Raw genomic sequence first — 16,204 nt, forward strand, 5'->3', positions numbered from 1 at the left:
GCTCACATTCATCCAATTTGAAAAGCTGTGGTCTATATCAATTTCTTCTGTCTCTCTAGAAAGTTCTGGACAAAGCAGAAGACTATACAGGACCTTCCTTGTGCTGTGAGCCATCAGATTGTGGTTGTGATTCACAACTTACCCCTCCTGCTTCATTCACTATGGCGCAAAATCATGTACTCCTAAATATCCAAGATTTCAAGTGTCCCATATGTCTGGAACTGCTTGAAGACCCAATAACAATCCCTTGTGGGCACAATTACTGTCAGGGCTGCATTTGGGAATACCGGGTCATAAATAATGACTTGGAGACAGTCAACTGTCCCCAGTGCAGAAAGTCCTTCACATCCATACCCTTTCTGGGAAAAAACATACTACTGGCTGAGACAGTGGACAGACTAAGAAGAACATGCTGCTCTACTTCACCTGCTAATGCTGCCTCTGCTTCCACTGCTACAAATGTTCGACAACAACGTGCTTCTGGCTCCACTACAATGAATGTTCGACAACATTGTGCCTCTGCTTCCACTGCTACAAATGTTCGACCACAACGTGCCTCTGCTTCCACGGCTACAAATGTTCGACAACAACGTGCTTCTGACTCCACTACAACGAATGTTCGACAACAACGTGCCTCTGCTTCCACTGCTACAAATGTTCGACCACAACGTGCCTCTGCTTCCACGGCTACAAATGTTCGACTACAACGTGCTTCTGACTCCACTACAACGAATGTTCGACTACAACGTGCCTCTGCTTCCACTGCTATAAATGTTCGACCACAACGTGCCTCTGCTTCCACGGCTACAAATGTTCGACAACAACGTGCTTCTGACGCCACTACAAAGAATGTTCAACAACAACGTGCCTCTGCTTCTAATCATACAAATGTTCGACAACAACGTGCCTCTGCTTCTACTGCTACAAATGTTCAACAACAACGTGCCTCTGTTTCCACGGCTACAAATGTTCGACAACAACGTGCCTCTGCTTCTACTGCTACAAATGTTCAACAACAACGTGCCTCTGTTTCCACGGCTACAAATGTTCAACAACAACGTGCCTCTGCTTCCACTGCTACAAATGTTCAACAACAACGTGCCTCTGCTTCCACTGCTACAAATGTTCAACAGCAATGTGCCTCTGCCTCCACTGCTATGAATGTTCTATGGCCACGTGTGCTGGCTATGTTGTTGGCCTGCGTGGCCTTCAGTGTGGCACTTCATGGTGGAATGGTGGAGGACCAGTTGGTGGGCATGTGGTGCCTTTTCAGCTGGGAATTTAGCTTCATTGGGACACTGTTGTTGCTACTGGCGGAGCCATGCATGCTGCAGTCAGGCACATCTGTCTTTTGGAAGAACTTCCCCATCACCTTCGCCTGCTTTGCCTCCCTCCTCTGCCTCTCCGCATCCATCGACTTTGCACTGCATTTTGTGAAAGGCTTCTTCATGCATGGTGTGTCCTACAACTACCGTGTTGTCTCGCTGGTCTTCTCCTGCTTTGCCACCATCGCCTATGCAATGGAGGTGAACATCATCAAGGCACGGTCAGACACCGACAGGAACAGGCCAACTGGTTATATGACCACAGTGCCTGGTCTGCTGAAAGTCTGTGAAACGTTTGTGGCCGGCATCATCTTTGTGTTTATCAGCGACCCCAACGCCTATGAGAGTCACGCGGCCATCAAGTGGTGCATGGCTGTATATTGCATCTGCTTCATCCTGTCCAGCATGGTCATCATCCTGTCCATTGGGAATTGCTCTGACTACCTGACCTCCCCCCACCTGCTGCTTGTCCTTCTACGCCTTGTTGGCCGTCATTATGTATCTGACAGCCACCATCATCTGGCCCATCTATAAGTTTGACAAGCTGCATGGGGGAAGCCCCTCTAGGCCCAGTCAGTGCAGCAGCAGCAACCCAGACCTTTGCCCATTTGACAAGCTGATAGTTGTGGCTGTGCTAACCGCCGTGAACTTTATACTATACCTGGCTGATTTGATATTCTCTGTCATACAGTTTAAGGAGGATGACCAATACATATATCTACAATTATGACACTTACCAGTGTAGCCTATATCGGTATCGGCCATTGTTTTCCCCCGATATTTGTTTAAATGTACACTCTTGTGTTTATGGCAGTTTGATTTCACTTAAACTAAATTATATCATTCTGTCTTTATATAGATTACTTAGTGATGGATATACCTCATAACTAAGTATCATTAGTTCATGGAGACTCCATGTTAGCAACATAACCCCATAAACTTCCTGAAGACCCACGCACTTCCTCTCCACACTGCTAAACAACTGGACCCATAGAAGTATAATTATACATATATAACTGGAGAGTGAGGAAGTACTGTCCCTATTCATTTCATTGGCCCATTCGCATAATCGGCGTATCTTCATACAGTATACTTCATACAGCATATATAGACATTTCTCTGCACCATGCACCTTTTTTCAGGGAAAGCAGCTCCATAAAGCATTTCCATTTAATCCAAGTGGTCGGCTTTCCCAGAAAAGGGGGCAGCAGGGACGCATAGCAAATTCAAAGTTCCCGGATGTGCCGGTTCAGTTCAGACAGATTTATTCATCACATACATAATTATAGTAGTATATAACAAGCAGTGAAATGTAATCTGGTTAGCTTCATGACTGTGTAAAGTAGAAATAATCTAAGTAAACAAATAAGATTAAAAGCAGAAGTTAATAATAAATCATTCAAAATAATATAATAATAAAGTGACATGAATAATAATAATAATAATAATAATAATAAATAATAATAATAATGTTATTAAAATGGAATGGAGTCCATGGTATTCATAAGAGTTGGCATGTCCATGTTGAGGAGTCTAATGGCCTGAGGGAAATAGCTTTTCCTTAGTCTCTCAATTTTGGCCTTCAAACTGCAGAAGTGCTTGTCTGACTTCAACAAACTGAACAGACAGTTACTGGGATGGGTGGAGTCCTTTACGATTTTAGTTGCTCTGTTCTTGCTCTGGTAGAGAAGTCCTAGAGATGCGCTCGGCTGAGCGCACCACTCTCTGCAAGGCGTTGCAGTCTTTCTCAGTGCTGTTGGCATGGCACGGTGCTGCGTATGCTAGGCATACGCTAGGCAATTGCCAAAATTTGGAAAGTTTGAAATTGCCGCAGCATTCTTTTTCAAAATGGTCTTCCATGGGCCTGGTGTCCCGCTGGGTTGGTCCCGCACCTAATTAATTAGGTTCCACGTTATGAAGATGAAGATAATGGAAGTACAACGGTATGTCGTTGCAGATTGGATATTCTCACAGAGGGAAGAAAAGGCCTGTGAAGTTTGGGAATGTTCATCATCTTTGGCCATATAGGTGCAAGTTTATTTAATTGGTTTGCTAATGGAATAACATTTTGGGGATGGTGGTGCAGAAGTTCGCCTCATATGTCTTGAAGTCCAATGATGTGATGTTCAACAACAACAGAAGTAAAATCACCTCCAAGAGACTCTACCTACCTAGGAGGCATCATCCAGCACAGGTGGAGCCTGTGGGGCTTAGGCTAATTCGCAAATTCAAACCACTGCCATGTGACTTTTTGTTTTTCCTATTTGAATTTTACCTTGCTGAACCAGAGGCAGGATTAAATAATTTTTAACACTTAATGTCAAACTCAAGGAATGTCAAAATGTTTACTGGTTGTAATGCCATAGAATGGGAACAGAAAAACAAATATATGAGAGTAAATGTTGATGCTGAGAATAGGCCTAGATAAGGATCTTTGTTTGAATCGTTGTTAATAGAACACCTTATGCTGACAGTTTCTGTAACAGTGTAATTTACATTAATTGTGTGGCCTGTGTCCACTCTTCATCAAAGCCTGATCTCTGTACAGCATTCTTTCCACAACATCCATCTCTCTCTCAATTAAAAAAACAAATATAAGCTGTTAAATTGGTGAAATCATAACAATGGGACTGACTGTGATATTTTTTTTCAGCCTCAAAGCTTCATCCACCTAGCAACATGAACTGACTTGATGGAATTCAGATATTGTGTTGATGTCATGTTGTCAAGAGTTACTGATTTACGGTGGGTGAGGCTCTTCACCCTTGCTCTAACCTACATTTGTAAAAGTTTCCCCTTGCAAGCTGTATCAAAAGTTGAAGCTCATACAGATAGAAACATTTTATTTATTCAAGCAGTTTAGAAAAACCGTCTCTAGAACGAGACTAATAAAAACATTCAAAGTTTATTCATTCTCTTTCTCTACCAGTTCAATGTATAAATACTATTAAAATGGATAAATGCATTTAGAGAGAAGGCAATGATGACACTAATTTGGCAGGGCGCTCAACATATGCGTCAGGTTCACAATCTCTATAGAGCCTTCACAAAAAGGCCAATCAGGAATACCTCACAGAGATAGTTACACACACCAAAAAGTAAAGAAAGTAGTGTGAATCACAGCAAAATTGTCATTGTCAGTTCACCATTTAGTCTGAAACAGTCGTTTCGCAGCTGGTTTTATAGCCTATATTGTTACTTAAAACACTTTGAGATTGAGTCCTGTAGGGGAAACACACAGTAACAGAATAAAACATATGGGAAGAAAACCTTTTGTAAAGGTGTAACGATACTGACACTACAATGGCAAGTTGGGGGCCAAAGTCTGCAGTCTCTTGACTGCTCTTGCTCATTCTGTGATTGTATTACTTGCCTTTGTACACCTTTATCTATAACTATGTCATTTCCCCCACACCCTGTCTCTCTAGAAAGTTCTGGACGAAGCAGAGGACTATACAGGACGTTCCGTCTGCTGTGTGCCAATAAACTGGCACCCAGCTGCTTTACCTACTGCTGTTGCCACCTCTGCCTACAACAAGCTGCTACAAATATTTGACAACAACAACAGTGCTTCTGCCTCTATTGCTATGAATGTTCTATGGCCACGTGTGCTGGCTATGTTGTTGGCCTGCGTGGCCTTTAGTGTGGCACTTCATGGCGCACCGGTGAGGGACCAGTCGGTGGAAGAGTGGTGCCTTTTCAGCTGGGGATTTAGCTTCTTTGGCACACTGCTGGTGCTACTGGTGGAGCTATGTGAGCTGCAGTCAAGCGTACCTGTCTCTTGGAAGAACTTCACCATCACCTTCGCCTGCTTTGCTTTCCTCCTCTGCCTCTCCGCATCCGTCGACTTTGCCTTGTACTTTGTGAAAGGCTTCTTCATGCATGGTGTGTCCTACAACTGCCGTGTGGTCTCACTGGTCTTCTCCTGCTTTGCCACCATCGCCTATGCAATGGAGGTAATCATCAGCAAGGTCTGGGCAAACACGGACAGGGAGGCTGGTTACATGGCCACAGTGCCTGGTCTGCTGAAGGTCTGTGAAACGTTTGTGGCCGGCATCATCTTTGTGTTCATCAGCGACCCCAACGCCTATAAGAGTCACGCGGCCATCAAATGGTGCATGGCTGTCTATTGCATCTGCTTCATCCTGTCCAGCATGGTCATCATCCTGTCCATTGGGAATTGCTCTGACTACCTGACCTCCACCCCCACCTGCTGCTTGTCCTTCTACGCCTTGTTGGCCGTCATTATGTATCTGACAGCCACCATCATCTGGCCCATCTATAAGTTTGACAAGGTGCATGGGGGAAGCCCCTCTAGGCCCAGTCAGTGCAGCAGCAGCAACCCAGACCTTTGCCCATTTGACAAGATGATAGTTGTGGCTGTGCTCACCGGTGTGAACTTTATACTATACCTGGCTGATATGATATACTCTGTCATACAGTTTAAGGAAGATGACCAAAACTCATATAGCCAATTATGACACTTATCAGTGTCAAGCAGTTTGTAGAGGTGACCAATACCTATATGTTCCATTTTGGCATTTATCAGTCTACCACACACACAAAACGTTATATCCATATCATATCACTACATTCGCACAGCATTTTGAGAACAGGCTGAAGTAGTAGTGTGTTACCAATATGTGATGAAGAACTGAAGATTTGACTGACTAATGACAACAAGCACAGTACTAGCAAGCCATCTTGCTTGTGCATGAAGTTACTTCTACTGGATATAATTATTATTTTATGCTGTTGAGTGAAAATCTGTGAGACAGTTGTTGAACTGTGTGTCCTAAGAGAACACTAAAAAAAGTTTTGAGAATCCAGATATTGATGTTGATTAACATTAGCCTAGAAAGATAACCTGACTTGCTACCTGGTTGGTGACAAATTATGTTTTTGATACTTTAGCATGCAACACCTGAAAAGCCACATTGTTAGCCTACTTATTCTGCAAATTCCAAGTAGCAGTGCTACATCTGAATGACAATACCGCTATGATTCCAAGAATGTTCACGCTTAAGAAATCATTGCATCTCATTTTACATTGGTATTTGTAAACATTGCAATTATACTAGTCATAACATGTAAATAGTTATTATGACCGCTGCGCAGCGAAGCTACGGCCGGGTCTCGGCGTGCTCGAAACAGACCCCGGAATGATTTTCCAATGAGCTTCTCATCCATCTCACTCCAACGCCAACAAGGTCTGGTTTCCCTCAGCGTTGACAGGCGGAGTAGGTAACCAGGGGGAGCCCCGTTTCCGCCGCCTTGGCGACCGGCGCTTTTGTTTTCCACTCGGACGCGAGGTCTGGATTAGTGTTAATTTCGTCAGACGAGACGAGAGGAAATATGTTCGTCAACAACCTTTTTTTTCATGACTAAGACGAGACGATGACGAGACGGCAGTAATGTCCTGAAACACTGACTAAGACTATCTTAAGATGAATTATTGTTGTGAAAAAAAAGACGAGACTAAAATGTTTTGCATGAAATAAGAACTAAGATAAAATCTCTCTTCATTTTCGTCTACAAAATGAGAAGACAAATTTCTAGCTGTTACGTTTTCAAAATATTCCGAATGAGTTCATACGCAACAGTTTTCCTGTAGGCTAGTCTACGTGCTGTTGCTGCAACCCTGTGGCTGCAACACGAAACTACATGGAACAAGAACACTGGAGATTTCTGCCAGAGTTACCAACTAACTACCTAAGCTTTATGCCACAATGCTACATACCCAGAAGTTGAAGCTTCTCTCATACAAATTAACATCCACCAGAATGTCCATATAAAAAATGTTCATCATGTAATGTCAACTATTTAACTAGTTAGACTGATGATGCAAAGTTTGCTAGCAAGTAAGCTAATATGGAAAGTTAAGCTAGCAAGTTAGCTATGGCTAAGATGGAGAGTCTGTTTGGGGAATGTGTTGTGTTTGAAGCATATCGCCATCTAGCGAGTATGGAGTAAAACATTAATACTTTGGTCTCACGACAGTGTTTCTCAAACTTTTTCAGTTTCAGGACCACTTAACTAACCCTAGCTAAAAAAAAAAAAAAAAAAAAAAGATTAGACCTAGGCCTACTTCAACAGTAGCCTATAATTAGTCTACACTATAGGCCTACTCACTGAACCACCTTGCTTATTGTCTTTGCACTTTGCTTATTGTGTGGATTCATACTGTATGATTTAAACTGGCATATCTTACATAGACAGTGTTGCAGAACTGTTTTTACATACAAGTTGGTTCAATATTGCAAACAACTCATCTATATTATATTTTACCACGCCTGCTCACGGACCACTTGAGATAGCTTTGCGGACCACCAGTGATTCCCGGACCACACTTTGAGAAACACTGGTCTACGAATATGACAGTGGTCCAGTCAAATCTTTTACTGTCTATGGTCAAATCCCAGCCGAGCTATAACTGTAGCTCGACTTACCTGTGCATGTAAACATACTGACTGACAAAAAATCAGAATGAGTAATTATAACAGACGAGTAGCCCTGTGGACACACAATATTGTTGGAAAATTGAGATGTGTGAAACACTATTTGACTGAAATGGTAATCAGAAATAAATTGTTATAAAAAAAGACTAAAATGTGTTGACTAAAACTGACTAAGACTAAGATACCTTTAGTTTTCTTATGACTAAAACTAGACTAAAATGACGAGACTTTTAGTCGACTAAAACTTGACTAACAAAAATGATATTTGAATGACTAAATATGACAAAGACTAAAAAGGACATTTCGTCACAAGACTAAGACTAAGACTAAATTAAAAATAGGTGACAAAATTAACACTAGTCTGGATGGGGGTGTAATGTGTTGGCGCTATCCTCTAATCCAGTTAAATTAAAAGTGTTGGTTATCTGAAGCGAAGCGGCGGTCATATAGGTTTAGTCAGATTTTTTTTTTTTTTTCGCATGCCCGCTATTTATTTTTTGATTTCTTAAAAGATTGAGCTTGGTCTGATGAAAGCCAGACTAGCCATGGACCTCAGTTACACAATGCAAGGGAACATGAATCAGCCTATATTTGCACGAACAATAACGGACAAAAGCTCTTCAACTTTGGCCCGTTAAAATGTGTATGAACAGTCTAGCGACGCATTTCATCAAGGCCCATTTGGACATTTGGTTAGATGTAAAACAGCATTTCGTTTCAGACTACTGTTACTTAATTTGTGCATTGACAATAAAGTATTACATGAACTAAAGATGACTAAAATCTTATGTAGAAGAAGAAACATTCACAAAAAATCCATCCATTCAAAAATGACCTTTGTTTTTGATAGCTGTTGAAAACGACATGGAACTGACAGAGATGTTTTTGTTTATAAATACATAATAAATAAATAAATAAATAAATAACATTATGCTGATACCTTTTGCTTTTCCCAAATACAATGTAGCCTACAGGTGTAAGTGACCTTTCATCAATCCAGTTGCAATGGATGAACTGTGATGAACTGCCCTACTTGTGATTGTTTAGAGATTTTAAAGGTTTTATAACAATTCTACATCTTCTTTGGCGATTCTACAATCTATTCACCTTTTCAGCACCAGTAGGCTACTTTCTGTGCAGCCGCACAAACACACTCAGGCATGCCAAACAAGCATACACAAAAGTTTCAAGAGTGGGGGATGGAGTAAAATATGGAGACAAATTGAAGTGTTATTTATTTTCGCGGAACGGATGCACAGGACTGAGCGGCGGTCATATTTTATACCGCTATGCGGTACATCTAGTTTTTATCACTTTTGGGTAGGGGTGCACCGAATCCAATGTTCGGATTCGGCCGAATCTTAAGCTTTTTGATGGGATTCGGTTTCTGCCGAACCTTGTTTTAAAACCGAACCCTACTCCGTGTTTCCGCCGCTGCTAGAATATGAGTGCCGTTGCAATAGGCTACACAAGATAACACTAACTATCCACCTCATGTCATGTCTCCCTGCCATTGTTTAGTACTCACCACAATCATAGAAATATTCATTGCGAGAGACTTATCTCTTATGATCCAAAATAGATATTCTTTGAGTTGTTAGGTTTTTGAACCTGTATTTTAACTAATGACATAGAAACCTTGATGAATTGCATCCACATATGAGTTCCCTAAAACTATGATACCAGAGAATGTCTAATAAGGGGAGAACCTTTACTCTCGGAACTCTTCCGGTGTGGTACTGCATCTAGGGGCGCTCACGGGCGAGTCCAGAATGAATGGAGGTCTATGGAGCAGTACCCCTCAAAATCCACTTTTCTCGGGGAATATAATTTTTTTTCAAGTAATTTGAATATTGCATTCGAAAGGGGAGGCAAAGACAACACACTTGGTTGAGCATTATATTTTTTAAAGTCACTTAATTGTTCTAAAAAGCCTTTCAAACGTGTCAATGACATCATTCATTAGCATGATCATGGCATAGCATATCATCAATGCTAGTGTGTTATGGGCAACAACGACCCAACCTGTAAGAAAACGAAAGGACATGACTCCCGGATTATTTCACTTTTGATTGATAATCCATATCCATTTTGCGAAAAATAAAATAAAATCTGAGGGTTTCAGTTGTTAAATAGGTGAAAACAATAAATTTAGCCATGTAGCTCCATAGGACCCCATGTATTTTGGACTCGCCCGCGATCGCCATCTAGGTGAACTCTGGTGAACTGCAGCCAAATTCGGTTTGTATGGGATTAATAGAGAGTGGGGAGGCTCTCCGTAGACGGGCTCTGATGATACTCAGCCTTCCTCGGAAACTTGCAGAGCTCTTAAAGTGACAGGCACTAATTAGCCTCAGGTCTTAAAGGAACACACCACCCAATGTCAGTAGTAATATATGTTCTTACCTTAACTTTCACGAGTTGAGTCATACCTCTCCCGTGTCGGTAGGTGCACTCAAACGCTCTGGTGCGCGGTGCACTGTGTTAGCATGTTGCTATGCTAGCGGGCTCAGACGTAGCCAGACGTAGAAGTAATCAAAAACATCCACGTTTTCCCGACTTAAATACAGTTGCACGAGTAGTTGATAAAAATATCTACGGTCACACAACATGAAACGTGGCGATTTTCCAAGCGAATAAACAGGAGAACTACAATGTGTGGCGCAATAGCACTGGGAGTACTTTGACCTAGCGTAGTAATATTAATTAACACCTAATTGTAGATCCTATCCGCCACAGAGTTTAGAATCCATGCTTGATCGACCCCTCAGCCTCCTCCTACCCTCTGAGCGAGAGAGAGGCACACACACTAGAGATGCGCTGATGGGCTATTATTATGACCGCCGCGCAGCGAAGCTTTTTTTTTCTGTCCAAATTTCTGTCAAGGATTCCCGGGACACTGAAAGACCGGGGTAGACGAAACTTGGTGGGCATGTAACCCCATATGGATAGCATGGAACCATCGTTTTTCGTTTTGATCTGTAGCCCCCCCGCTGGACTGCACCCCCCGAAAGGAGGGTAGGGCAGACACAGTTTTCTGTGAATATCTCGAGAACCGTAAGGTTTAGGAGGACCATTATTTTTTTGTATGTTGATCTCAAGGGGCCATGTCAACCCATTCCATAACCACTCATTTCATGTATAGCGCCACCTAGTTAAACACAAAAAAGTAAAAATGAGGTGTTGTAATCGCAGGTATCTGTGGCCTAACATAGTCAAAACTGCACGAAATTGGAAGTGTAGGATCATTATGACACCCTCTGAATGCACACCAAGTTTCGTGGAATTCCGTTCATGGGGGGCCACACAATAAATTAATTTATGTTACTATACACCAACTGGCCTGTAGGTGGCCGGAGACAGTTTTCTGTGAATATCTTCAGAACCGTAGGGCCTAGGAGGTCCACCTTTTTTTTGTATATTGGTCTTAAGGGGGCATGTCAACCCATCCCATTACCACTTATTTCATGTATAGCGCCACCTAGTTAAAAATTAAAAAGCAAAAAATTAGGTGTTTTCATCACAATATCTCTGGCTGACATGGTCAAAACTGCACGAAATTGAAAGTGTAGGATCATTATGACACCCTCCGAATGCATGCCAAGTTTTGTGAACTTTCATTCATGGGGGGCCTTACAATAAAATAATTTATGTGTACATTTAGTGACCGTGACACCAACAAGGATTCGGGACACTGAAAGACCGGTATTATCTAAACTTGGTGGGAATGTAACCCCACATGAATAGCATGGAACCATCGTTTTTCATTTTGATCTGTAGCCCCCCCCCCCGCTGTACTGGACCCCCCGAAAGGAGGGTAGTGCAGACACAGTTTTCTGTGAATATCTTGAGAATCATAGGGCCTAGGATGACCAATTTTTTCTGTATGTTTGCATCCAGGGGTCATGTTAACCCATTCCATGTGCACACATGTGCATAAACAGATACACACGCACACACATACATTCACAGTAATCATACGTATGACACATACTCACACAGTAGACATATGTACGCATGCATGCACATGCACAAACACACATACGCAGGCAAACACACAAGCACGCACACACACACACACCCAGACACATAAACATAAATGTGTACACGCACACATTTCAAGAATTTCTCAGAATTATGAACAGGCAAGATGGGGGTGGGGTTGTATAAAATGAATTTTACATGTGAAATCTATGAACTAATCATGTTTTGGTACTTGATGTCTAGCAGATACCAGTGAGAATTGAGTGTGGATAATGCAATTTAGTGAGACAGTTAGAATAGAATCATATAGGTCTTTCAGCGTGATTTATTTTTGTGGAAAAAATGTGCTGGACTGGGCGGCGGCAGGGACGTGCACAGGAATTTTGAGGGGCAGTTGCTCTGACCTGAAAAAAGCACTCAATCACCTTAACTTATCATTATTTTAATGCCCTTAGTGGTATTTATGTTCTGCTCAGGCAAGATCTTTGAAATGACCTCTAAAATAACCTATGTTTTTTTAGATTACAATTATTTAGCATGCAGCTCTTTAATCCTGTACTTTCTAGCATGGTCCTCTTATCTCATATTTGGTGATCATCACTTAGGCCTTCCTGTCCTGTGCCTCCTCCTGGTCCACATTTTCCTCACATAGTCTGGAGGCTTGTGACTGCTCCTCACCTTAAATGTAATGTAATTATGAAACATTGCCATTAGTAGGCTAAAATATGAGTCTGATTAATTAATCAATTCGTCTACACAGTGTCATGTCATCTTTATCACAGTGCAAAGTCTCTGTCTCACCTGCTGGTTGGCTGCAGTGATTGCTGCCTCCCTGAATTGTCTCTCCCTCTCCTGAATCTGACTCTTCAGTGGGCATCTTGGCTTCAAATACCCAAAATACTAGTGATAGGATTTACGGATTTATTTTGAATTAAATAATTAATGTGATGCATTACTTCCATCATTCATTCTTCTTGCTAAAACGAAATGTGAGAAACTAACTATCAGCAGACATGTAGCTTAGTTTGCCTAAAGCCTACCAAAAAAAAATAGTAGCCTAGGCTAGGCTATGTGATAACGGGCTGCTTCTCTGCAAGCTATCTGTCTGATTATTTAGGCTAAACGTGGCCTGGATTTATGAAGATTTTAATTCATTTCATAAAACATGATGACGATGATCGTTCGTTTGTTATACATCACAAACTCACCTTATCCGACAACAATGAGTCGTCTCATATGACAACCGCGACAATCTCTAGGGCCGCTTATGCAGGCTCTGCTCAGGTGCCGGTCGCGTGCAGCGCTGCAGCATACTGACTTTCACTTTCGGTGCCCGAATGGAAGTGAATGAGGCTTTGCGATTTTTTTTTTTTTATCTAGGCCTACCTGAAATTCTGCATCCATTGTACGATTTATTTATTTATTTTCCCCATTGGAAGGGCAACATGAGTCAAGAAGGGCATATGGGCAGTTGCCCGGGCAACCTGAGCAACCCCCCTGTGCACGTCCCTGGGCGGTGGTCATATTTTGTACCGCTCTGCGGTACATCTAGTTTCTTAAAGTGTTGTTGTGTTCCTTTAAAAGGACACAGGAGTAAGTCGAGTTGCTACAGCCAATAGCTAAAGCAGCCAGGCAGCTACAGCTCTAGACTCTGGGGGCATGAATATGGGGGCTCACAAACATACCTCCAGAGTGTAGCGCTGTTTTTTTCCTCCGCAGGCTACAAACGATTCTTGGTGACCTTACGAAACGGAGATCTATGTGAAAAAACTAATTTTATACCACTGACAATGCTCAAATAACTACACTTCTCTACAGTGTCCCTACAGTCAAACACAATTCTTCTAAACTGAAAGTACACAGCGAGGTTATTACAAGACCTGCTGACGTTGTACAGTATATTGAAGAGGTTCATTAGGCCTACTATTTACACTGTTTCTCTGTAAAGGCCAATAAGGTAAATTGTATTGTACCTGACAAGTTTCGGCTACCTTGCCTCTGTAGCCTTCATCAGAGGTGTCACGTGATGTTGGTGTGACGTCGTCTGAGATGTGTTATATGGCGGGGGGGGGGGGGGTGGGGGGGGGGCCTCTGCTGTCTGGTGTTTTTTTTTTTAAAGTATATTTTTGGGCTTTTATGCCTTTAATCAGATAGGACAGTGGAGAACGACAGGAAGTGAGTGGGAGAGAGAGTCGGGATGGGATCCGGAAAGGACCACGGGGTGGGAATAGAACCCGGGTCGCCAGCATGCGGTGCAGGTGCCCCAGCCAGGTGCGCTGGGGCCGTCTGGTGGTTTTTTGCCTGACGTTGTGTTGCGGTAGCGTCAAATCAGTGAATCTTGCAGTGCTGTGCAGATCTGGCTGAATCTTACAATACAAGCCTTCCATTCAGCCAGGTATACACAAAGCTGGAAGGAGTCTAATACACCCACTGATTTGACACTACGCATCTCATGTTCTTGTATTCTTTCTGACACAACGGCTGTGCTTTGGACAAGGACCGTCTTGTTTTTCGTCCCATCACTTGTCCCACCATTTGGTAAATGTGCATCTTGCAAGATGGTTGTGTCTGACAGTGGGCACATTGTAGATTTTTTCTCCAAAATCTCTTGCAGGAGGTCCACGTTGTATTACCTGTTGTCATGTTTGTGAGAATGAACAAAGTCAGCTTCACTTTCTTGTGACATGTTATTTAGGATCTTTTTTAGGAAAGACAATTGACAGTCTCCTTCATTTTACAGGTCCTACATATAAAAGAGGAATGCAAAATTATGTTGATGGCAAAATTCTAGTTGTCTAGACATTTTTGATGATGTACAGATTTTCAACTGATTGCTCCTCATAGGCTTCTGTTTCCTCAAACCAAATACTCATTTGATGAAAATAATTATTTAAAAAAAAAATCCTGCCTCCTCCTTGTGGAACATCTTTTCCCAGCTAATAACAACTAGGTGTGGCCTTGATCACTGCAGCAAAGAAAAGCCTTTAAGAATATCCAGTGTTTAAGAATGGTTAGCAATAATTAAATAGCCTACCTTAAGAACAGTCAAAACATGCTATTTCTATTAGGTTTATTTATATTCTGTATTGGAGAAAAGATGGAATAGACTCCTTATCCTATCCTTTTGATGATAGTTGCATCATAATTGCGTAAAACTCAATTTTATGAACTGCCTGTGGATGGCGCTATTCACTTGTGCACAGACACGAATCCAAAGATAATTTTGGTTGTTGTTTCTCATCCTTATGATGGCCTTCAGACCTGTTGTCTGAGGAGGTTTGTATTTGTGAATGAAAACACTCCAGCCATAGATTAATTAGGCTGGCCTGTACTCAAATTTCAATGGCAGTGAAGTGGCCTATAATCACAATACCATGACCAACTAAGGCATAATTTCACCTTTTTTAAACCACAGGGTGGTGCCATTACTCCACAACAGTTACAGGACCTTATTGCTGCTACTGTAATCATATTATTTTGGAGCGCCATAGTCACACATTGCTCAGCTGCAGTCAGTTGACTGATGACGAGAGCCATCTGTGCTCGTCTACACATAAATTTGATAAGCCCATTGTTGTGACAGGATGTATTAAGCTTTGCCCACTGCAATTGGAAATATCTCTTCCAGTTACATTGTTCCCAGTGCCAGGAAACCCCGATGACCAAACATGGACTGTGTTTTCAAAATCCCACGGCCGTTTTCGAGCAGTGTAAACACAGTGTAGTACAATAAGCTTTCCTCTCTTCTCACACCATGACATGAGCTCCATAAAGGTTACCGCTGAGTGTTGCATGAATGCTGTTTGCTTTGCTGATAGTAGATGTGTGACATCTAAGCACCGTCAACCCAAGCCAAACCTGCTGTATAGGCAAACTGAGAAATTAAATTCACCAGGGATCCTGTTCTGCAGCACCTGCTAATGTGCATGTTCATTTCTATAATTACAAAAGCCTCTCTCAATAATGTCCAACTATGAAATCCTGTTTAACAGTGTGCTACAAGAACACAGAACAGCTACCAAATTTTTTAAAATATCCCTTTAACCGTATTTAATATGTAGGACATGACATCAAAAATTGTATGAAGAGAAAGGTTGTGTAACCACTGGGAAATGCATGATCATGTAACTTTATCCAGTGAAATCCATTTCATGTACATATGTATTTGAAATGATAAATGAAATAGATTTTTAAGGGATTGTGCAATAAGGTAAAGTGATATGTTGTAGCAGTAAGGGTTATAATGGCTAATATATGAGCCAAATATGAGCTTCAATAATTGTAAGGTCTTTCATGAAGCCATAGTCACTTTGTAGGATGAAACAGATCATGAACAATTTGTATTGACAGTAAATGTCATATTGTGGGACCTTGTAGAAATCATCCTTGAGCAAACCACAGCCAAATGCTTTCTGTATAGCCTGGCCAGTTAAGAGA

The 16,204-nt window shown here is 41.8% G+C and overlaps 1 protein-coding gene across 3 annotated transcripts in view; it reads left to right on the forward strand.

Annotated features, from left to right (window-relative positions):
- LOC125307546 (myeloid-associated differentiation marker homolog) overlaps positions 1–6,715 on the forward strand; it is a 20,682-nt gene extending 13,967 nt beyond the window's left edge. For 2 of the 3 annotated variants that reach the window (XM_048263576.1, XM_048263575.1), the window contains exons 2-3: positions 3,979–4,070; positions 4,754–6,715. In XM_048263576.1, coding sequence (XP_048119533.1) covers positions 4,913–5,806 — 894 coding nt within the window. In that variant the 5' untranslated portion in view covers positions 3,979–4,070; positions 4,754–4,912 and the 3' untranslated portion in view covers positions 5,807–6,715. The remainder of the gene's footprint in view (positions 1–3,978; positions 4,071–4,753) is intronic. The other variant, XM_048263577.1, reaches the window with a different exon arrangement.
- The last annotated feature ends 9,489 nt before the right edge of the window (positions 6,716–16,204 follow it).

Source organism: Alosa alosa, chromosome 14 (genome assembly GCF_017589495.1).
Source record: "Alosa alosa isolate M-15738 ecotype Scorff River chromosome 14, AALO_Geno_1.1, whole genome shotgun sequence".
Lineage (NCBI taxonomy): Eukaryota > Metazoa > Chordata > Actinopteri > Clupeiformes > Clupeidae > Alosa > Alosa alosa.